Source organism: Mandrillus leucophaeus, unplaced genomic scaffold (genome assembly GCF_000951045.1).
Source record: "Mandrillus leucophaeus isolate KB7577 unplaced genomic scaffold, Mleu.le_1.0 Scaffold146, whole genome shotgun sequence".
NCBI classification, from domain to species: domain Eukaryota; kingdom Metazoa; phylum Chordata; class Mammalia; order Primates; family Cercopithecidae; genus Mandrillus; species Mandrillus leucophaeus.
In genome coordinates this window covers 2,269,565-2,294,522 of record NW_012101432.1, presented here as the reverse complement: position 1 = coordinate 2,294,522, position 24,958 = coordinate 2,269,565, and the positions used below count along the sequence as shown (strand labels likewise).

At 38.2% G+C, this 24,958-nt stretch overlaps 1 protein-coding gene across 2 annotated transcripts in view; it reads right to left on the bottom strand.

Moving 5' to 3' along the window:
* FAM126B (family with sequence similarity 126, member B) overlaps positions 1 to 24,958 on the bottom strand; it is an 82,696-nt gene that overhangs the window by 24,924 nt on the left and 32,814 nt on the right. For both annotated transcript variants that reach the window (XM_011974516.1, XM_011974517.1), the window contains exons 3-7: positions 20,451 to 20,531; positions 19,346 to 19,447; positions 13,516 to 13,695; positions 7,891 to 7,971; positions 5,196 to 5,311 (exon numbers count right to left, since the gene is read on the bottom strand). In XM_011974516.1, the coding sequence (XP_011829906.1) occupies positions 5,196 to 5,311; positions 7,891 to 7,971; positions 13,516 to 13,695; positions 19,346 to 19,447; positions 20,451 to 20,501 (530 nt within the window). In that variant the 5' untranslated portion in view covers positions 20,502 to 20,531. The remainder of the gene's footprint in view (positions 1 to 5,195; positions 5,312 to 7,890; positions 7,972 to 13,515; positions 13,696 to 19,345; positions 19,448 to 20,450; positions 20,532 to 24,958) is intronic.

Below are 24,958 nucleotides of genomic sequence, written 5' to 3'. Positions count from 1 at the left end.
ACAAGGTCAGGGGTTCGAGACCAGCCTGACCAAAATGGTAAAACCCCATCTCTACTAAAAATACAAAAATTAGCTGGGCATGGTGGCGTGCGCCTGTAATCCCAGCTACTCAGGAGACTGAGGCAGGAGAATCGCTTGAACTTGGGAGGCGGAGGTTGCAGTGAGCAGTGATCATGCCACTGCACCCCAGCCTAGGTGACAGAGCAAGACTCCGTCTCAAAAAAAAAAAGTGAAAACTTACCAGCTTGGCAGGTTGGCTGAATTGCATGCAGTTTGCTGCTATGTTTGTTTTGTTGTTGTTGTTGTTGTTGTTTTTGAGATGGAGTTTCGCTCTTGTTGCCCAGGCTGCAGTACAGTGGTGCGATCTCAGTTCACTACAACCTCTGCCTCCTGGGTTCAAGTGATTCTCCTGCCTCAGCCTCCCGAGTAGCTAGGATTACAGGTGCCCACCATCATGCCCGGCTAATTTTTTGTATTTTTAGTGAGACAGGGTTTCACCATGTTGGTCAGGCTGGACTCAAACTCCTCACCTCAGGTGATCCACCCACCTCAGCCTCCCAAAGTGCTGGGATTATAGGCATGAGCCACCATGCCTGACCTGTTTGGGTTTTTATCAGCTCATGAGTGGTGGCCAGTAGCCTGGCCATGTGATCAGGCAGAAACGTAATATAAAACTGGCCTATTAAAGGGGTGTCTGTATGGAAAAAAACAGACATATGGAAACCACTATGGGAATCTGAAGACTGCATAAGTAGGATATGTCAATGCACATCAGGAGAACCTCCTTCTAGAATCAGGTGACTGGCACTTATGGGCAAATATCCCTGTGTCGTCACCTGGTGTGATCACTTGGGTCCATGAAATGAGTGGACATGGTGGTACTGCAGCAAAGCAGAGATGGGTTGAATTTAGACATATTCTTTTTGTACCTTCTGAGGCATAAAATGCCAATAACACAGACAAAGACTGCAGATGGCTATGGGGCACATTCCTCTAGGGGAAGGCCCTGCACATAGCTGGCAAGCTGAACAGATGCCAGCAGTCTCTGGAGGCCACAAATGGGTCCTGACAGGAACAGACACTCTGCATTAGGTTTTGCTTATCAGACTGTGGATCAAATGCTCAGAGTACTGTAAGAGGACCAGAAGATACTGTACCCATATGGACTGCTTAGTTACATTTCTGGAGCAAGAAACACACTTTAAAGACCAAAAGTCCAACAATGGGCAAAGAGACATCCTCAGGGTAATGGAACAAGCAATTGCATGGAATGAAAGCAATTGAAAAAGAAAATAATTGGAACAATCAAATGAGATATTTTTGGTCTAAAAGGCAGGGGTGAGATACAGGCATGAAGGGCTGGCTTATGGGCCTTCATGACTGTGTACTTAACCTGAGCGGGGCCAAGGGAGGGCCAATTATCACTGGAGAGATTCCTCTGTTTTTCTGGGGGATGTGGGAGGAGGCAGTGGAGAGATGATGCTGGGATAGTCATCATCACTATTCTGTTCTTCTCATAGTGACAGAAGGTGGTGGTATTACTATACTTTTTTCCCTTCTTTTCCACATCACCTCAACATTTTTTTTTCCCCCACCTAAAGCAGTGGTTGCAGTACCAGTGCTGCAACTGTGGGTGCAAGGAGCAGAGATGATTCCTAAGCAAAAAAACTGGAACTACACCTTCAGATCTTTATGTCAGAATTCCTAAAGGCCTGATGGGCTAGGCTGTACCTTCATTCCATCTGGCAAAATTAGGATTGACAGAGAATGTATATTTATCGCCTAGTTGTGATAGCATATTAATTCTTTATATAAATCTACCCTACATCCTTGGGAGTGAATTGATGGGGAGGCACTTGCTAGTCAGTTTTGCTGCCAGAAATAGAGACCAACACGATGGCCAAACCTAACCTCTCTCCAAGGGAGGAGAGTTTGAGTATAAATGAAGAGAGAAAGAAATAGTAGCTGAGATTTTTTACTTTTTATTTATTTATTTATTTATTTATTTATTTATTTTTCTTTTTTTTTTCTGAGATGGAGTTTCACTCTGTCGCCAAGGCTGGAGTGCAATGGCGTGATCTCGGCTCACTGCAACCTCTGCCTCCCAGGTTCAAGCGATTCTCCTGCCTCAGCCTCCTGAGTAGCTGGGATTACAGGCATGCGCCACCATGCCCGGCTAACTTTTGTATTTTCAGTAGAGACAGGGTTTCACCATCTGGTCTCAAACTCCTGACCTTGTGATCCACCTGCCTCAGCCTCCCAAAGTGCTGGGATTACAGGCATGAGCCACTGTGCCCAGCCGATTATATATATATTTATTTTTCTTTTTTTTTTCTGAGATGGAGTTTCACTCTGTCGCCAAGGCTGGAGTGCAATGGCGTGATCTCAGCTCACTGCAACCTCTGCCTCCTGGGTTCAGGCTATTCTCCCTGCCTCAGCCTCTTGAGTAGCTGGGATTACAGGCGCCCACCACCGCACCTGGTTAATTTTTTTTTTTTTTTTTTGTATTTTTAGTAGAGATGAGGTTTCGCCATGTTGGCCAGGCTGGTTTTGAACTCCTGACCTCAGGTGATCCACCCACCTCGGCCTCCCAAAGTGCTGGGATTACAGGCATGAGCCACTGTGCCCGGCTGAGATTTTTTAAAATGAATAAATGAGTTGTGCAATGTGGGAAATACATCAACACCCTGGAAGAGGCTCAGAGCAAGAGATGATACTATTAGCTCAATTATACTAGCTGCCTGTAAGAGTAAAAGTCATAAGTTTGTGAGACCACTCCTGCTTTTAGAACTTAATAAGGTTGAACAGAAGTCTGTAAACTTGAGTGACTTCTCTCTGGGAGATATTTTGGTCATATATGATGATGAACTGGGGTAACTGTTAATGACTGACTGGTACTCTATGAATGTGCCAGTATCTTTGGCTCTTATTTTTCAGGTTTCATTTACTGCCATCCTGTGACATGGTATAATATTGGCATTGTTGGTAAGGTTATAATATTGGTCATATGTATTGGAAATTGAATTGAAGCCTCCTTCGAATGAATACTAATAGAACATGACTTGCCTGAGGAGGAAGTAGATTTAGCTAATCAATAGCTAATTTCTATGACAAATAGTTCTGCACAAGTTTACCATGAGGTAGGTCAAGAAGAGAGGTGAGGTAATCATATTTGTGCAAAAATATGAAAATATATGCAAACATTAAAGGACGAATTATTTATTTAAATCTATCTGTAACCTACACTGGTTCCTCCAAATGTTAGGCATATTCATAATGATAGTATCTGTCATATAAATGCTATACTAAATGTAAATGCCCAGATAAACAAGATCATTTTTGAGCCTTGGCCAAAGACCAGGAGACAGCCTATATAATAAATATAGGTGTTTCTCGACCTATGATGGAATTCCATACCAATAAACCCATTGTAAATCGAGAATATCATAAGTAAAAAATGCATTTAATACATCTACTCTACTGAACATCATAGCATAGTCCAGCCTACCTTAAATGTGCTCAGAACACTTACATTAGCCCTACAGTTGGGCAAAAATCATCTAACACAAAGCCTATTTTATATTTATCATAAAATTGAGTATCTCATGTAATTTACTGACCACTGTACTGAAAGTAAAAATGAGAAGGGTTGCATAGCTACTTGAAGTACAGTTTCTACTGAATGCATATTGCTTTCATACCATTGTAAAGTTGGAAAACCTTAAGTTGAACCATAATAATTCATGGGCCATCTATAAACTGGCCTTCCCCAAAGAGAGGTCTGGCATTTGCTCCTAAGAAGTTAATCTGTGTCATATCTGATAAAGAGTCTTTGTTTAGGGCAGGGACTGGTAACACTAGAACTTAGGGCTGGACTGACCACATCTGACTTTCTTAGGTAGGAGTTGGCCATGACAGAAAGAACTACCATGTCGATTTAAGGTGGTAGCTCTGGGTCACACTGCATCAGTCGACATGGAGGCTGAGATCAACAGTGGGCAATCAACCTAATCAATCATGCCTACATAATGATGCCTCAATAAAAAAACTCTGGAAACCAGAGCTTAAATGAGCCTCCCCCATTACCAGTACTTTGTGTTTACTGTCATACACTGATGCCAGGAGGTTGTAATGTATCCTGACTTCAGGGGAAAGGACAATAGATGCTTTGTGTTTTAAACACTTCATATTCTACTACATGTGTCTCTTTTGGCTGATTTTAATCTGTATTCTTTCCTTGTAATAAACCATAACTGTGAGTATAATGGCTTTCAGTGAATTCTGTGAGTCTGTCTAGCAAATTATCAAACAAGAGTTTAGTTTTGGGAACTCCCAAAACTTTCAATTTAGTCAGAAGTGAGGGCAATTTTGGAACCTGTCCCTGAAACTCTGTCTAACTTCAGGAACGAATCCCATTCTACAACCAAGAAAGCAAGGTATACAGAGTAGATAAACTGCCTGAGGGAAAAATTTCTAAATTGCAGTACTAGAATATGAATCCTGATTTGACTGACTGCACGTTCACTTTTTAAACTGCTTTATACAAGATGACCATAACATAATACCAAACGTTAGAAAATGAGTATTTCATGACTATGATGTATTTACCTTTTGGACTCTTCTCATACCAAACTTGAATTGAAGTAATTACAGTTAACTACTAAGCATAAGTTAACAATTGTTAGCTGAGTGCAGTGGTGCATGCCTGTAATCCCAGCTACTCACGAATCTAAGGTGGGAGGATCATGTTGAGGCCAGGAGATCAAGACCAGCCTGGGCAACATAACTAGACTCTGTCTCTAAATATATAAATAAATGGGCCAGGTGCAGTGGCTCATGCCTATAATCTCAGCACTTTGTGAGGCTGAGGCAGGAGAAGTGCTTGAGGCTAGGAGTTCGAGACCAGCCTGGGCAACATAGCAAGACCTTTCTCTACAAAAAATTAAAAAAAAAAAAAAAATTGGCCAGGCATGGTGGTGCATACCCGTAGTCCTAGCTACTTGGAAAGCTGAGGTGGGAAGATCACTTAAGCCTGGGAGGTCCAGGCTGCAGTAAGCCATGTTTGTGCCACTACACTCCAGCCTGGGTGACAGAGTGAGACTCTGTCATTCATTCATTCATTCATTCATTCATTCATTCATATATTCATGCATACATACATACAAGTTGGTACTATATACAGTTTTGACCATTACCGGTTCTGTGCCGTGAATGTTTCCCTCTGAGGATGAAGATCACTATAAACAACTCTGATGAGATCATGCTGACACAATGCCCCTTCTGTCAAAGCCATGGATCCAATTGTTGAAGGCTACAAAAATAAGGTACAGTATGAGACAGTGTCTCTACCATGAAGTAAAAATCTGTATCATGTAATAATATTTAATTTTCTTTTCCACAAAAGGCAGTTTTAGATCATTTATTATTCTCATTCTTCACAGAAAACATTCAGAATCTTTCAATTCTCAATTACATAAATTATATAGCTTCTTTTGGAAATTGTCTGTAAGATATAAAACTAAAAATATTTTTAAAAGGTTATGTAATAAATCTATATTTAAAGGAGTAAGAAAAGTTGCTGAAAAAACTAAAGGTTAAAAATACATCCATTTTGATGTCTATATTTCAGAACAGAGTACAACTGCTTATAATTATACAAACAATATTAAATACTATAATCAAATATCTATCTTTTCTTTTGAAACACAGTCTCGCTCTGTCGCCCAGGATGGACTGCAGTAACACGATCTTGGCTCACTGAAACCTCCGCCTTTTGGGTTCCAGCGATTCCTGTGCCTTAGACACCCAAGTAGCTGGGATTACAGGTACCCTCTACCATGTCCAGCTAATTTTTGTACTTTCAGTAGAGACAGGGTTTCGCCATGTTGTTGGTCAGGCTGGTCTCAAACTTCTGACCTCAAGTGATCCACCCACCTCAGCCTCCCAAAGTGCTGGAATTACAAGCATGAGCCACCATACCCAGCCCAGATGTCTCTTTAATACTAACATCATTGAGTTAGTGTTTCTAAAGTTAGAAGAACGATCCAGGCTGGGCGTGGTGGCTCACGCCTGTAATCCCAGCACTCTGGGAGGCCGAGGCGGGCAGATCAAGAGGTCAGGAGATCGAGACCATCAAGGCTAACATGGTGAAACCCAATCTCTACTAAAAATACAAAAAAATTAGCCGGGCTTGTGGCACGCACCTATAGTCCCAGCTACTTGGGAGGCTGAGGCAGGAGAATCGCTTGAACCCAGGAGGCAGAGGTGGCAGTGAGCTGAGATCGCGCCACTGCACTCCATCCTGGGTGACAGAGCGAGACTCTGTCTCAAAAAAAAAAAAAAAAAAATAGAAGAACCATCCATTCATTAATACTTTACTACTCTCCATTTTACTTTATAACATGATACACAGAACTTAATTAAAATCTATTACTCAGAAATACATTGTGCTAAAATGATTCCTCGCTAAATGGGAGACATTCTATTTTAAACACAAAACAAAGTCCCAGGGAATTAATTAAGCAAATTAATAGTGCAAAGAGCTATGAGATGGTCAGGATACTGTGTGTTGATAGGAAAATAGAATATAATTTTTAGACTACTAGTAAAGTTTCTCTAAATGTTATCCTCACAACTTAGTGTAGCAACAATAAAGGCCACTGCAGATCAGAAGTTTGATTCATAACAGTTTCTTATTGGATTTTACTTAAAGACAGAAAGCAGAAAAAGTTCAGCTCAACAGGCATCATTTACCTACATGATTATCAGTGTTCTCGAATTCTTCAACCAAATAAATATAAGCTAAAAAGTATAATGTACTGAACACCTAGAATGCAACAATTAAATTCCTTTAAACTGAAATATAACAGAGTGTCAACATTCTTTTAAGTAGTTATTTTCCTAGAATAATAAAGAATAACAAAAACAAATCAATCTAAGGTGATTTCTAAGTAGTATAGAAGACTTTAAAAATTAAAGAATATTTTTAAGGCTTACGATTTTAAAAATTAAAAATACAAATATAAAAAATTAATGAATTTTTAAAAAATTCATAAAAGATTAATGAAAGTAAAAAATGATACTGGTAGAGCCGGATGCAGTGGCTCACGCCTATAATCCCAACACTTTGGGAGGCCAAGGTGGGCGGATCACAAGGTCAGGTGTTCGAGATAAGCCTGGCCAACACGGTGAAATCCCATCTCTACTAAAAATAAAAAAATTAACGGGCATGGTGGTGCGCGTCTGCAGTCCCTGCTACTGGGGAGGCCAAGGCAGGAGAATTGCTTGAACCCAGGAGGCAGAGGTTGCAGTGAGCCAAGACTGCACCACTGCACTCCAGCCTGAGGGACAGTGCAAGAGTTTGTCTTCAAAAAGATACAGAAGAATAAAAAAACAAAAATAACTAGAGAAAATGTTTCATTATTTTCTGCCTCTCTTGTCACAGCTCAGTCTTGTAATAACAAACATCCACTTTTTTGTTTTTTGAGGAAGAGTCTCGCTCTGTAACCCAGACTGGAGTGCAGTGGCGCAATCTTGGCTCACTGCAAGCTCTGTCTCCTGGGTTCACGCCATTCTCCCGCCTTAGCCTCACGAGTAGCTGGGACTACAGGCCCCCGCCACCACGCCCGGCTAATTTTTTGTGTTTTTAGTAGAGACGGGGTTTCACCGGGTTAGCCAGGATGGTCTCGATCTCCTGACCTCGTGATCCTCCCGCCCCGGCCTCCCAAAGTGCTGGGATTACAGGTGTGAGCCACTGCACCCAGCACATCCACTTTTAAGAAGTAAATCAGTAAAGATATTTTAGGAATATTTATCTCTGATAAGAAACTGACTTTTTGATTTGTTACTCAATATAATTTAAAATAATTCCACCTTTCCAATGTTACTTACTTCATGGTATATTGAAGGCTTGGATAAGGAGGGGATAGTGAAAGACAGAACTTTATTGTTCCCATCTTTATCAGCAATTTCCTATAGCCAAAAAATATACAAAGATAATGAAATAATCACAGATCTACAAGAAATAATAATTACTTTCTTAATTTACAGACTATATGACTGGCAGTAGGAAGATTTTTCAGAAATAGTAATGGATAAAAATATTACCACCCTAGTTTATATTTTCTAACTTATTAGCAAATTTGTACACTTTGGTAGTAGAGTTATAATCCACAGAATCCACAGAGAGATAGATATTGAGTACAATTCTATACAAAATCAAATACAATATGACAGCAAAGACATGAGGCAGGCAAACAAATGAATTTGATGTTAAATTTACATACAGGATGGGAAGATTACAAGTGATTAGATCTTTTAGTAAAAACACGGCTATGCTAAACAGATTAAAATGAAAAAACCAAGAGATCCACACTTATGAAAACAAGAAAAACACATTAATTTAATACAGAATGAATTTTTTCCAGCTTTACTGAGGTATAATTGACAAATGAACATTATATATTTGTGGCATAAAACATGATGTTTTGATATATGTATACACTGTGAAATGATTAAAATAATCAAGCTAATTAACAAACACAACACCTCAGTTATCCTTTTTTTAAAAATGGTGAGAACATTTATCAATGAATCTTGAATAAAAGATTCTTACAATCATTTAGCAATAAACGAATGACCTGAAATAAGCCACAATTAGTAATTATATTGGGCCAGGTGTGGTGGCTCAGGCCTGCAATCCCATCACTTTGGGAGGCCAAGGCAGTCAGATTGCTTGAGGTCAGGAGTTCAAGACCAAAAAAAATACAAAAAAATACAAAAAAATATTTTTTCTACAAAAAAATACAAAAAAAATATTTTTTCTACAAAAAAATACAAAAATTAGCTGGGCATGGTATTGCAGGCCTGTAGTCCCAGCTACTCAGGAGGCTGAGGTGGGAGGATCCCTTGAGCCTGGGAGGTGGAGGTTGCAGTGAGCTGAGATCACCCAATGCACTCCAGCATGAGTGACAGCATGACACCCTGTCTCAAAAACAAACAAACAAAATGATTATTAGTCTAAGTCATTAAAAATAAATTCATATTTAGGTAATTTTTACTAAGCTACAAGAAAGTTCTTGTGATTTTATTAAAAACACTTTCTTTTCATAAAAAAGACAATGGACAACGGTATCCTTCATTTCTCCATCTCCGGCACCTCCAATATTCCTGTTATAAATAAATATGTGTGGCCAGGCACGGTGGCTCACGCCTGTAATCCCAGCACTTTGGGAGGCAGAGGCGGGCGGATCACCTAAGGTCAGGAGTTCGAGACCAGCCTGGCCAACATGGTGAAACCCCGTCTCTACTAAAAATACAAAAATTAGCCAGGCACGGTGGCAGGCACCTGTAATCCCAGTTACTCAGGAGGCTGAGGCAGGAGAACCCAGGAGGCAGAGGTTGCAGTGAGCCAAGATCACGCCATTGCACTCTAGCCTGGGGGACAAGAGTGAGATGTCGTTTCAAAAAAAACAATATATATATATATACACACACACACACACACACACACATACACACACACACACACACACACACATATGCCTACAGATGACGACAATCAGAGGAGTGAAAACTGCAGCAATCCTTTTCCCCACTGTCTTATTTTTGTCTATTTCCCTTACAACTCATATTAGCATACATCACTGGCATAAAATCCATAGAGAGAAGACTGCCCTTACTAGACCTACATGGCAGTAGTCAGAAACTGAGTAGTTGCATGGCCTAAAAAGAAGATACATCAGGCTGGGCACAGTGGCTCACGCCTGTAATCCCAGCACTTTGGGAGGCCGAGGTGGGTATCACTTGAGGTCAGGAGTTCGAGACTAGCCTGGCCAACAAAGCAAAACCCAATCTCTACTAAAAATACAAAAATTAGCTGGGCATGGTGGCACATGCCTATAATCCCAGCTACCTGGGAGGCTGAGGCAGGAGAATCACTTGAACCCCAGAGGCAAACGTTGCAGAGAGCTGAGACTGCCAGTGCACTTCAGCCTAGGCGACAGCTGAGACTGTGCCACTGCACTCCATTTCAAAAAAAAAAAGAAGAAACAATAACAGCAGCAATAATCCTCATCACCAAACACAAACCCCAAAGAACTTCTGTACAGGACTCGTTTCTGAGTTTATGATGTCACATAAGAGTACCAATTACATGTGAATAATGACCATACCTCTAATTACGGTAGGAAAATAGGTCTGAAAAGTTCCTTGAGGATATAACTTCTTTGTAGTCAAACCAGGTCCCACCACATTTGGGCCACTGTGCTTCAGAGAAAGTCTATGCTAAGATGAATGGGCCTGATTTAAGTTAGACAAAAATGTTTTAATTTTATTGTTAAATTTCAAATTAAGCCTAATACTTTTGATTTATCTTTGCAGGTATTTGTGAAAAGGATATGCTAAATTTTGTTTAAGGGAAATATAAAACTTCCCCTGGGGCTATTTGAAACAAAGAAGTGCTGGGGAGGGAAAGAAGGAAAAACAGAAAAGAATATATGGACGACTCCCAGTGTGATTAAGAAAAACTGAGAACCACAGAAAAGGAAGAATACAGATATCAAGGGAATTAAAAGGAGTCCAAAGCCTAGGGTTACACTTCTGACATATAACTGAGCAAAAAATTTTTCTATAGTATACTAATTTTGCATTGTCAAACAGCACCAACAAGTTATGTCAACAATTTGTCCAACATGACACTTTGCAAAATGTTTCATGTGTCTCATTATTGAATTTTATTACACTAAACACATTAATGAAAATGATAGCTTAATGCTAAGCGTAGTCTAAAACACCAAGTTCCATCATTAAATCAACAAACATTTACTAAGTATCTGCTGGTAAGCACTATAGGAAACACAGTGGTAAATAAAACAGACTTCCTACTTGAAAAGAAAAAACAATCAGGCAAGTTAGGAAAGTAGAGAATTTTATTCCTAGATCAATTTTCATTGTTTTTAAATTTTAATTTTGATGGTAATTTTGATGAACATTTATAAACACCTTAGGCAACATAATGAATTCTTCAAGTTGTTTTTAATCCTACTAACAATGTTTTCTTTTTTACAGATGAGGCAACTGAAGTCAAGATATTAAGTAACTTGTCCCAATTTAAAATAGCCAATAAGTGGCAGGGCATGGTTCTGAACTGAATACAAGTCATGCTAAAGCCCTTGCTCCTTCCTTCAGACTTCTAGCAATGGAAATGTTTGCTAATGATTTTTTAAAGTAACTAATACTTAGAGGAGTGAGCACTGGTACAGAAGAATATTTACCATGAGATTCAATTTTCTTGTACTTTACTACCTTTCAGTTATAAAACTAAACTTTTATTATGTGGAGTGTTTGTTTACAATGTATACTAAATACACAAAATATTAAGACTTCAAGGCGCAGAAATTTCAATACCAATGGTCCTTAACTGGACATCATGAGAAAAAAATAGAATAATAATGTTTATGGTACTTAATTCCTTAGAAGAAAAGAGTTTTATAAACAATGTACTATCAAATACATGATATATTATCAAATAACTATTAACAAATTTACAACTTTTATGACAAATAACACTTTGGTTTCTCAATTGCTACCCCACTCAATGACTCCAAGATACATTCATAAAATTCACGATTCTTTATTGATGAGTTCAGGTAACTGCCCAATTTTGTAGAGGCACATGGGAATGGAAATATGATGCTGTGCTATTTTGTTTCCCTGAATTGCACAAGAAAAGGTGCCTTGTGCTGCCCAAATCTTCAGAAAAGTGCTACGCAGATGATCCCATGTTCCTAAACTCTCCCTCACCTTTTCACCTTGCTTCCTACAGTCTTTGTAACCTTTCTAGCATACCCTCCCCATCTTGCAGAAGTGATCAACTCTCAATCTTCGAGTTCTATGTAAAGCCCCTAGTATCTCAGAAGTGTTTATGGTTTCTTTCCTCCCCCTAGTTTCCACTGTGTTCTTACTAAGATTTTAAAAATCCTACCATGCTATAATACTACATGAACTTTTTTCCTGAAACTGATGTCCTCCCCTCAGAGAAACAGAAATCTCATGTCCATTTGCCTCACTCTTCTCAATTATGTATATAGCCTTTAATATATAAGAAGTGGTGACTAAATTCAATTTATAATTCAAAAGTCTCTCTGCATACCACCACAAGATTCATCTTCCTAATATATAATACAATTCTTCTGTTCAAAACCCTCTAATTGCTTTGAAGAGAACCTAAACCTAAACTCTTCACTTTAAAAAGACTCTCCAAAACTGACACAAAATTGTCTTTTCCAGCTTGCATATATACTCTGTGCTTCAAACAGAATTACTTTCTATTTCCAGGACGTGACCTGACTCTCCTGCCTCTCTGCTTATGTTCAATTGATAGCTGCTTCCTGAAACCTCACCTGCTCCTTATCTCAATGGGCCAAAACTATACCTCTTCATAAGGCCCAGCTTAGATGCCATCGCCTCAATAAAGCCTGCCATGATAACTTCAGCTAACATCTGAGTTTCTCTCTAAAATCCTCTTATTATACAAACCGCATTATTAGTTATCTGTAAACATGTCTTTTCAAACACAGCAGGAGTTTCCTAAAAGTAGGTGCCACACATGTAATTCTCCGCATTTTCAGTGTCCAACTCAATGCCATACATCCAAAAACATTTATAAATATTGGTCAAATAAAATAATTTGAAGAAATAAATATTAATAATGCTATCAATTATAGTAGTTTTACATACTTTGTAAAATATATTATCAAAAAATGCATTATCAGTATTTACCCCTGTACTCAACCTAATTAGTTCAAACAAGTTACATTTATAGACATTTGAATTGTTTTTTGTTTTTTTGAGATGTGGTCCTGCTCTCTTGTCCAGGCTTGAGCACAGTGGCATGATCATGGCTCACTACAGCCTTGACTTCCTGGGTTCCAGAAATCTTCCCATCTCAGCCTCCTAAGTAGCTGGGACTACAGGTATATGCCACCATGCCCAGCTAATTTTTTATAGAGACAAGATTTGGTTAAGCTGCCCAGGCTGGTCTCAAACTCCTGGGCTCAAGTGCTCCTCAGACCTTGGCCTCCCAAAGTGCTGGAATTATAGGCATGAGTCACTACATCTGGCCTCAATTTATTTATCTATTATTTTTATTTTTTTTTTTGAGACAGAGTCTCAGTCCTTTCACCCAGGCTGGAGTGCAGTGGTACAATCTTGGCTCACTGCAACCTCCAACTCCCCAGTTCCAGCGATTCTCCTGCCTCAGCCTCCCGAGTAGCTGAGATTACAAGAATACACCGCCATGTTTGTCTAATTTTTGTATTTTTAGTAGAGACAAAGTCTCACCATGTTGGCCAGGCTGGTCTCAAACTCCTGACCTCAAGTGATATGCCTGCCTCGGCCTCCCAAAATGCTGGGATTACAGGCATGAGCCTGGCCGATTCATTTTTCTCTAAACATTCCTTAAGTATTTCAGAGGACCTTACAAAATACTTAAAATTTCTGTCACCTTCAACTTACCAAATTGTATATTCCTAACAGAAGTGCTTCAATGCAACCATTACTCTGTCTGTCTCGGCTAACTGTAAGCCGTAAATAAACCCACATCAATTCTGGCAAGAACTGCAGTGTGAACCTCTTAAGTCGAACCTCTGAGCTACGATAGAGCTCAAACAGCTGATGGCAGACAGGCTCCAGGAGCTAAAAGGAAAATAAAGTGCACTGGTCATTTCAATTCTTTTGGTTGTAATTCTTTTTTGTTTTTTCTTTTAAAGGCACCTATATCTGTATAAAACTTTTAAAATAGTCAATATTAACTTCTCCATATTTTGAGTTAATTTAACCAAAACCTTTGTGTAAAGAGACCACATATTAAACTGACCAATCCACTAACTATAAGAAGTATTTTGTGCCCATATATCAATGTACCTTTCAGTATACTGTACTACTAAATTTATTAGATTATTAGTCCTTTAGCCAATGTACTACATTTATATTTAAGAAGAATTTTCCTTTCTATTCTTATCAACTCTTACTATCCTCCATTTCAAAAACTTTCCACTGAAATAAGATAATTTTGCATAATATTGTTGGGAATAAACTTAAAATCTCAACTGAGACTATGATTTAAACAAATTATATACCACTCTTACTGAAAAATGTGTATTGATACAGAATTTTCTAAGAGTCATGTTGTTGTGTAAAGCAATTCTTTTTTTCAACCACTGCTAATCAGTTTCTGTACAGTCAAAAATTCTGTACATATTTTGGAATCTGAAGAATCCTATGTAAATCATTTGTTACTTAAATCTGTGAAAAACATGCTTCTTTGGAGGAAAATGTATGCATTTGTAAGTGTTCTGTGGAATCAGTTTTCACTGTATTGATGTCATTGTCTCTAAGTACTAAGTGTCTTCACTGCAATATGAAATTCATTAAAGCATCCACATTCCATGTAAAAAACAGTTATATACCACTCAGTAGAAGGGATTTTGCAATAAATATTTGTGCATCCAAAATTCTAGCTAATATTTAAAATACACACAAGTGAAGCAAACCATTTTAAAACTGATTTAAATTTTACTTATTGTATTTATGTGAAAGATTTTAACAGAAATAGCTTTTTCAGTGTTCGATTGGCTAATTTTTCATACGATATCACACAATATGACTTATGAGGAACTTCACAATCTAGAAAACTGAAGAAAATGAACAGTTAAAATAAACTTTCCCACTTTTCCCTAAATATGTACTGCCAATTTAGAATGGGTTTGCTGGAGTAACTGTAGGCTGCACAAAACTGGGCTATGACTTTAAAATTCATATAAAATATTGACAAGAAACTATAAAATAAATTTTAAAGTTTAACACTAACTCTTTAAAAAAAAGAATAATAGTTCAGTAATTTCATGTGCTTTCCTCTATTCTGAATGATTAAAATAATGGATATAACTTTGGAAATATGCTTGAATATAGTTATATACATCTGTAATAATCTAACACTCTACAATAAAAAGTCACTGTCATGATAAAAAGTTAACAAATCCATGTCAATTATATAGTTAATATATTTAGAAGAGTTAGGATTAGCTCTGGAAGAATTCTAAAGTTTAAAAAATTTACATACATACACATCCTAGTCTAGTAAATACTAAGCCCTTTATGTTAAATCACTATCAGAACAGTTTTTAAAATCTTAAAAAATTTTCCAGAGGCTGGGTGTGGAGGTACACATCTGTAGCTCCAGCTATTCACAAGGTTGAAGAGGGTGGATAGCTTCAGCCCTGGAGTTTGAGGCTGCATTGAACCATGATAGCATTACTGCACTCCAGCCTGGGTAACAGAGCAAGACTGACACAAAAGGAAAATATTGCAACTCTTCCCTTACATTGAAGTCTAAACCAATCAGATAATTTGTCAAAAGTCGTTGAAGTTAATGGTGAAATAAGACACTAAATTCAGGTCTTCTGACATCAAGTTGATGTTTCCACTCTACCACATTTCTTGTATTAGAATGGAGGTATAGATTGTTTAATCACAAACAGTGTATTCCATGTAGTGCCAATAATGAACAAGTAATAAACTTCTGGAAACTGTCAGTTGCTGGCATCTTTCTTAAATACTGAGAGCAATATTCAGTTCTTTGAGAGAAGTAAAAAACTGTTGCTCTCACAAATTTTGTTTACTAAAAATTTATACTCATGTTTCAAACTCAATCTCCTCTTTAGTAAAAAAAACTCTCCAAAGATTGCCTTCTCTAAACTTCAAGGGCCATGGTACAATTATGATGAATTTCTTCTGTGAAGACCTTAAACTCCTCTTTCTCAGTAGCAACAGGTACACTGGCATGTGGGACACTATAATTTAACTAAGCACAGTGAAGTAATACAGGGTTACCAACATTATTACGCTGTTTTATTTTAAGTGAAATGGGGGGTAGATGTTGGCATTCCAGTAACTTTTAATCAGATACTACTACAAAGTAAGACTGTTAAAAACTTGCTGGTCAGGCACAATAGCTCATGCCTGTAATCCCGGCAATTTGGGAGGCCAAGGCAGGCTGATGGCTCGAGCCCAGGAGTTTCAGACCAGCCTGTGCAATGTGGCAAAACCTCACCTCTACAAAAAATACAAAAATTAGCCAGGTGTGGTGGCACACGCCTGGGTAATCCTAGCTATTTTGGGGGGCTGAGGCAGAAGAATTGCTTGAGCCCAGGAGGTTCAGGCTATAGTAAGCTGTGTTCAAGTCACTGCACTCCAGCCTGGGTGACAAAGTGAGGCCCTGTCTTAAAAAGAAAAGAAAAGAAAAGAAAAATTGCCAATGCTATGTGTTAAAATCTTTAATTGTGGCCAGGCTCAATAGCTCATGCCTGTAGTCCCAGCATTTTGGGAGGCCAAGGTGGGAGGATCGCTTGAGCCCAGGCATTCAAGGCCAGCCTTGGTAACAAGTGAGACTCTGTCTTTAGAAAATAAAAAATAAAATTAGCAGGGTGTGGTAGCATGTGCCCATAGCTAATTGAGAAGCTGGGTTTGGAGGATCACGAGTCCAGGAGTTTGCGGTTACAGTGAGCTACAATGGTGTCACTGCACTCCAGCATGGAAGAGAGAGTGAGACCATGGCTCAGAAAAAAACAAAAAAACAACAAAAAAACTTTAACTTGAAGCATATGTCTCATAGCACCATGTTCTCAAATTCTTAATATAAATGATTCTGACCTCCCTTAAATGGCACCACCACCCACATCAAAAAGTATTAAAAATCATTATCCTTGGGTTAGAAAAAATCATAACTGACACCTTTCCCAAATTTAGCAAACACTGTTTTGACATGATAATTACTAAGAGACATGCTATTTGATGAACACACTGAGTATTTTGATGGAATAATGAAGATGAAGCCTAACTTGAGTGGGTTAAAGAATGTGAGGTGAAGAAAAGGAGACAAGTAGACAGAGTCTTTGAATAAGCAATATTTTATGAAGTTCATCTGTGAATAGGGACAGAGAAATGGGGTAGATCATAGCAGATAAGCTCAAATAAAGTTTTTAAAAAATAGAATAAGGTTGTTTATCATATTCCACTCATCAGGGAAAGAAAAAAAGATCAGTGATGGAAGAGAGAAGGAATAATTGCAGGACCCGAGTCCTTAAGGTAGCTAGAGAAGATAGGATCCAGGCCTAAGCAGAAGAGATGGCTTTTGATACAACCTGAGATACTTCACCCACTGAACACCAGAAAAGGCAAGAGAGTGCTGTGGAGTGGTAGATTTGAATCAGAAAATATGAAAGTTTCCAAATATTTTCTTTTCTTTTTTTTGAGACGGAGTCTCGCTTTGTCACCAGGCTGGAGTGCATTGGTGCAATCTCGGCTCACTGCGACCTACGCCTCCCAAGTTCAAGCGATTCTCCGGTCTCAGCCTCCCAAGTAACTGGGACTACAGGCTTGCACCACCAGGCTCAGCTAATTTTTGGTATTTTTAGTAGAGACAGGGTTTCATCACGTTGGCCAGGATGGTCTCGATCTCTTGACCTCATGATCCACCCCTGCCCCGCCTCCCAAAGTGCTGAGATTACAGGCGTAAGCCACTGCGCCAACAACTATTGTAAGTTCTAATTCATATTAAATATGGCACATGACAATTTTCTACAATAATTTCTTGTAACCTAAATAGTACATTTGTTTCTTTCAGAATATAACAAAATCAGGATTAAAAGGGACCTCCTTCTATGACTAAAGTCCATAATTGTTTTGAAATTCTATCGAATTTATCAATCTGTTTTTCTGAAGTCTGAATACGTGGTTAAAGCCTTCTAACCTGACAGGAGACAGGAGAGAAACTCAAACCTCCTCTAGCAACTGGTTGATTATAATGAATGCTGGATCTTGAGCTCACATCCCTCGAGTTGTAATTTTTCCATTTCTAGCCATGAGACCCCCAAAGTTCCACACATTAATATTATGAAATATGACAACAGAAAGTAATGAGAGTAGCTTTTTTAATGTAAAAGCTTCCAAAGTATTAAACAAAAAAATAGGAAAAGGTTACTTCTTATACACTTCTGAGCCCTAATGAAAATGTCATTTTAGAATCTCATTTTGTACTTCACTGTTCTTCCAATCAATATTATTCTATGTTTGTTATGTACATGATAAAATACTAGATTCTAGAGAAGTCACAAATATAGAATATCTGACCACTGCCCATGAAGAGCTTACAATCTAAAGAGAAAGCATTAAAACAAATACATTTTAATAAGCAAAGCTTAAATGTTAAGATAGCGCAAAACAAGGGGTAGGGAATACACACATTCATTATTCAAAGAATTCTGAAAACTCTTGACCATATGGATATGCATATACGTACATTACGCATACCCAGAGTTATAAAACATTCAGAAATACACTGCAAGAGAAAAAGCAAATGAATCCTGCAATTGCTGCTACAAATAGCAACAGATGCAAGTCTAACTGAGAGCCAATCACAATTTAGGAGACAGGAAAGAAGGAGGTCAATAAGCAAGCTTTTAGTGATAGGACAAAAATGAAGATGCACTTTAAGTTAAGCTGCTGGTTAGGAGGGGATTACCTGAACTTCTTCAAACTCACTCCAGTACACAGCAGAGGCACTCTTGGAGGTTGTATCTGGGAAGATAAGAAGCTACTTTCCTGTGTGTTCCTTTCATTTTCATTTTAAGCATACATGAATCCAGTGGTGATAAAACTGTATGTCACACTACTGTGTTAATGGAAAGATAATGTGTGTATTTTGCATAAGTTAACATACAGATTCAATAACTGCACTTTTTCCTTCTATCACAAGGTTAAATAATACAAAACTCTTACTCTAAGTTTATCGATCTTGACTACTTAGACTAAAAAGTGCTTCCTCTGATCCTTTTCAAGCTAAATTGACTAGCAGCATCATTTTGTGTTATCAGTTTGATTTTAGAGTGATTATACCTAATTATATATTCTCAGAAAAATAACTGTAAAAATACTTAAGATAAATAAAGTTGGATCAGTATACAGTTAAAATATGGCTTCCAGAGCAGGAAACATTCCAGAACAGGCAACAGAAAAGTTTCAAATAAATAATCCACTGAGATGATGGTCACTAAAATCAACAATCAAAACATACTGCACACTCAACAGGAAAAAATTTGATCAAAACATTTCAAAATATGGAAAGGCAGGGAATAGGGAAAGCCAAAGCAACTATCAGAATGAAAAACAGCAGAAAGAAAATTTTCCAGATTCACAAGAAGAGAAAACTATAAAACTTAAATTTACATGTTTTGGTAAACATATTTCATTTCACTATGTAGAAATTATTTTTCTTGAGCTCTCCTACCTCATTATTCGAATCCTGAATAACTTTATAGAGGGCTGGTACAAGTGTTTTTTTCCGGTGTAAAGTTGCTGCATAACTGGTGATCTGAGTGTCAGGTAATGCCTAAAAGAAACCACCAAAGGAAAACAAAAGTGAACATTTGAGAAGTGAGGAACTTTATTTTACACAAGTAGTTCTTGAACAGATTTATAACAAACTCAAGTAAGAAAAGTAAAAATAATTAATATAAAGAAATAGGCTGGGCACAGTGGCTTATGCCTGGAATCCCAGCCAGCAGTTTGGGAAGTCAAGGTGAGCGTATCACTTGTGGTCACGAGTTCAAGACCAGCCTGGCCAACATGGTGAAACCTGTCTCTACTAAAAATACCAAAAATTAGCCAGGCATGGTGGTGGGCTCCTGTAATCCCAGCTACTCAGGAGGTTGAGGCAGAAGAATCGCTCGAACCTGGGAGGTGGAGGTTGCAGTGAGCCGAGATAGCGCCACTGCACCCCAGCCTAGGCGACAGAGTGAGACTCCAACTCAACAAAAAAAAAAAGAAAGAAAGAACCATCAGAGTGCAAACAAATTAAGTTAGGATGTTATAGTATAGAATCCTTCTAACTACTCAACCATAAATACTGATTAGAAATCACACATTATACCAAGATTTCCTGAAATGGGCCATCTTAAATTAATCTAACCTTTTAAAAAATGTAGGATGTTTCAATTCTTGCATTTATGTTTTGCCGAAACATTTACAATTCCACAGTATTCATAAATTACATAGTTTTCCATCAAGACTATTTGACTTTTAATTACAGGATAGAAAAACGTAATTTTTGTGCCTTATTAAAGCTTGGTGGATCTTCTCTTTTACTGAATATATTTTAAAATATCGTCTCATCAATCTTAACAACTATTTTCATTTTTACATATCCCCTTCTAGTCATTATTCATATTAGTACCATTTTTAAGAACTACAATTACAGAAGCACGTTATTTTGTATTTTGCCATTTTCACTTCCTACCATATTTTTATACGTTTCTCCATAGAGCACATACTCACTATTTGAATTACTGACATACAGAATAATATAATACATTCTGATCTCCAATCCAATTTACCTTGAATTCTGATAACCATTCTTCCACCACACAACGGTCAGTTCCCAGCATTTTCTTTTACTTTCTAATCCTCTTTTATCTCTAAAAGAAAAAAGCATTGAAACTGAGGACAGTAGTACTTACAGAAACAACTAGAAATAAATGATATGTGCCTTTCACCAAGAGAAATTAATCTAGTATACATTTTAGATAAGGTGACTTGTTTTAGTTTGGAGCACAATTAAAAGAAAATTTTCAGAAGTAAGTTCTGGCTGGGCGTGGTGGCTCACACCTGAATCTTAACACTTTGGAAAGCCGAGGTAGGAAAAATCACTTGAGCTCAGAGTTCAAGACCAGCCTGGCAACACAGTGAGACCTTGTCTCTACTAAAAATCAAGAAAATTAGCCAGGCGTGGTGGCGTGCACATCCAGTCCTAGTTACTTGGTATGAAAAGGTCGGAGGATAACTTGACCACAGGAGATAGAGGCTGCAGTGAGCTATGATTGTGCCACTGCATTCCAGCCTGGGCGACAGGGCCAGACTCTGCCTCAAAAATAAAATAAAAGTAAGTTTTATGTTTAATGATACATTTGAAACCTATTATCCTAATGCTTTCATATTTTCTCCAGCAAATTATACTTCAAAGTAGCAAAGACAAGTGTCCTGAGTAAAATCAAGTTGCACATTATCCAGACAAATGCACAGTCTACAGTTTTATCAAATACATAACCAGAATAAGCTACATATCATAAAACGAACCGAGAGAGTATAAATGACAAAGCCAGATAAACCAGAAAGCAAAGGTTACATATTCAGCAAACTGATTATAAACATATATGCACCATACAAAATAAGGCCTCTGAAGAAAATAGATCCATAAATCTTCTAAAATGGAGAAATAGCTGGGCACAGTGGCTCATGCCTGTAATCCCAGCACTTTCGGAGGCTGACACAGGACTGAGCCCAAGGGTTCCAGACCAGCCTGGGCAACATGGTGAGACCCCATCTCTACAAAAAATAAAAAAAAAAACTTAGTCGGATAGAGTGGTGTGCACCTGTAGTCTCAGCTACTCAGGAGGCTGAGGCAGGAGGATCCCTTGAGCCCAGGAGGAAGGCTACAGTGAGCCATGTTCACGCCACTGCACTCTAGCCTAGGCAACAGAGTGAGACCCTGTCTCAAAAATAAATTAATAAATAAGTGAACTGGAAAAATGCCCAAGTAGGAAAAGCAAGCTGTAGGATGTAAACTGTAATTCCATTTAAATGCTAAGGGAGTCACCCCTGGAAGTTTATCAGCACCCAAGTAGGCAGCTGCTGAAAAAGCTAAAAAGGGATTCAGTAAGAATTGATTGATTCATTCCATAAATATTTCTTAAGCATTAACTATATGGCAGTCATTATGCTAGGATCTGGAAATACAATAATAAACAAATCCAGATGTACACCCACTTTAATGAACCAGTTATCCAGTGGAGGAGACCAAACATATTTTTGCAAAGAGATGAAGGGTAAGACAGAAAGAAAGAAAGACACACAAAAGTATAAAACAAAGGAGCCAAATATTGACTAAGGAATCAAAAGAGCTTCTCTGAGGTACTGCTTAAGTTGAGATATCAAGGATCCATAGAGTTAAGGGGAGTAGAAAGAGAACATTCTAGGAAGAGGAAACCACTTATACAAAAGGTCCTGTGGCAAGAAAAAGCACAGAAAGTTATAGAATCTAAAAGAAGATCCAAGTGGTTTGGAGTACAGAGCACAAAGGGCAAGAATTGAGGGTGGACAGGCAGGCACGGTCCAATGGCATAGGAAGTTTGAGGGCCAGGCATGGTGACTCACACCTGCAGTCCTAGCACTTTGGGAGGCTGAGGTGAGAGGATTGCTTGAGGCCAGAAGCTTGAGACCAGCCTGGGAAACATAGCACGAGACTCCCATCTCTACAAAAAAATTTTTAAAAATTAGCTGGATTTGCTAACATCATAATGTTAGGATCAGATTCATACATAACAATATTAACCTTAAATGTAAATGGGCTAAACGCCCCAATTAAAAGACACAGACTGGCAAATTGGATAACAAGTTAAGACCCATAAGTATGCTGTATTCAGGAGACCTATCTCACATGCAAAGACACACATAGGCTCAAAGTAAAGGGATGGAGGAAGATCTACCAAGCAAATGGAAATTTAAAAAAACCAGAGATTGCAACCCTACTCTCTGATAAAACAGACTTTAAACCAACAAAGATCAAAAGAGACAAAGAAGGCCATTACATGATGGTAAAGGGATCAATGCAACAAGAAGAGCTAACTATCCTAAATACATAGGCACCCAATATAGGAGCACCCAGATTCATAAAGCAAGTCCTTAGAGACCTACAAAGAGATTTAGACTCCCATACAATAATAATGGGAGACTTTAACACTCCACTGTCAATATTAGACAGATCAACGAGACAGAAAGTTAACAAGGATATCCAGAACTTGAGCTCAGCTCTGCACCAAGCAGACCTAATAAGACATCTACAGAACTCTCCAACCCAAGTCAATAGAATATACATTCTTCTCAGCACCACACTGCACTTATTCCAAAATTGACCACATAGTTGGAAGTAAAGCACTCCCTCCTCAGCAAAAGTAAAAGAACACAAATTATAACAAACTGTCTCTCAGACCACAGTGCAATCAAACTAGAACTCAGGATTAAGAAACTCACCCAAAACCACACAACTACACGGAAACTGAACAACCTGCTCCTGAATGACCACTGGGTACATAACGAAATGAAGGCAGAAATAAAGATATCCTTTGAAACTAATGAGAACAAAGACACAACATATCAGAATCTCTGGGACACATGTAAAGTAGTGTGTAGAGGGAAATTTATAGCACTAAATGCCTACAAGAGAAAGCAGGAAAGATCTAAAATTGACACCCTAACATCACAATGGAAAGATCTAGAGAAGCAAGAGCAAACACATTCAAAAGCTAGCAGAAGGCAAGAAATAACTAAGATCAGAGCAGAACTGAAGGAGATAGAGATGCAAAAAAACCTTCAAAAAATCCATGAATCCAGGAGCTGGTTTTTTTAAAAGACCAACAAAATTGATAGACTGCTAGCAAGACTAATAAAGAAGAAAAGAGAGAAGAATCAAATAGACAGAATAAAAAATGATAAAGGGGATATCATCACCGATTCCACAGAAATACAAACTACCATCAGAGAATACTATAAACACCTCTACGGAAATAAACTAGAAAATCTAGAAGAAATGGATAAATTTCAGGACACACACACCCTGCCAAGACTAAACCAGAAAGAAGTTGAATCACTGAATAGACCAATAACAGGCGTTGAAACTGAGGCAATAATCAATAGCCTACCAACCAAAAAAAGTCCAGGACCAGATGGATTCACAGCTGAATTCTACCAGAGGTACAAAGAGGAGCTGGTACCACTCCTTCTGAAACTATTCCAATCAACACAAAAAGAGGGAATCCTCCCTAACTCATTTTATGAGGCCAGCAGCATCCTGATACCAAACCCTGGCAGAGACACAAGTAAAAAAGAGAATTTTAGACCAACATCCCTGATGAACATCGATGTAAAAATCCTCAATAAAATACCGGCAAACTGAATCCAGCAGCACATCCAAAAGTTTATCCACCAAGATCAAATCGGCTTCATCCCTGGGATGCAAGGCTGGTTCAACATACGCAAATCAAAACGTAACCCATCACATAAACAGAACAAAGACAAAAACCACATGATTATCTCAAAAGATGCAGAAAAGGCCTTCAACAAAATTCAACAGTCCTTCATGCTAAAAACTGTCAATAAACTAGGTATTGATGGAATGTATCTCAAAATTATAAAAGCTATTTATGACAAACCCACAGCCAATATCACACTGTATGGGCAAAAACTGGAAGCATTCCCTTTGAACAAGGTAGGGATGCCCTCTCTCACCACTCCTATTCAACACAGTGTTGGAAGTTCTGGCCAGGGCAATCAGGCAAGAGAAAGAAATAAAGGGTATTCAATTAGGAAAAGAAGGAGTCAAATTGTCCCTGTTTGCAGATGACATAATTGTATATTTAGAAAACCCCATTGCCTCAGCCCAAAATCTCCTTAAGCTGATAAGCAACTACAGCAAAGTCTCAGGAGACAAAACCAGCATGCAAAAATTCTAAGCATTCCTATACACCAATAACAGACAAACAGAGAGCCAAATTATGAGTGAACTACCATTCACAATTGCTACAAACAGAATAAAATGCCTAGGAATCCAACTTATAAGGGATGTGAAGGACCTCTTCAAGGAGAACTACAAACCACTGTCCAACGAAATAAAAGAGGGCACAAATGGAAAAACATTCCATGTTCATGGATAGGAAGAATCACTATCATGAAAATGGCCATACTACCCAAGGTAGTTTATAGATTCAATACCATCCCCATCAAGCTACCAATGACTTTCTTCACAGAATTGGAAAAAAACTACTTTAAAGTTCATATGGAACCAAAAAAG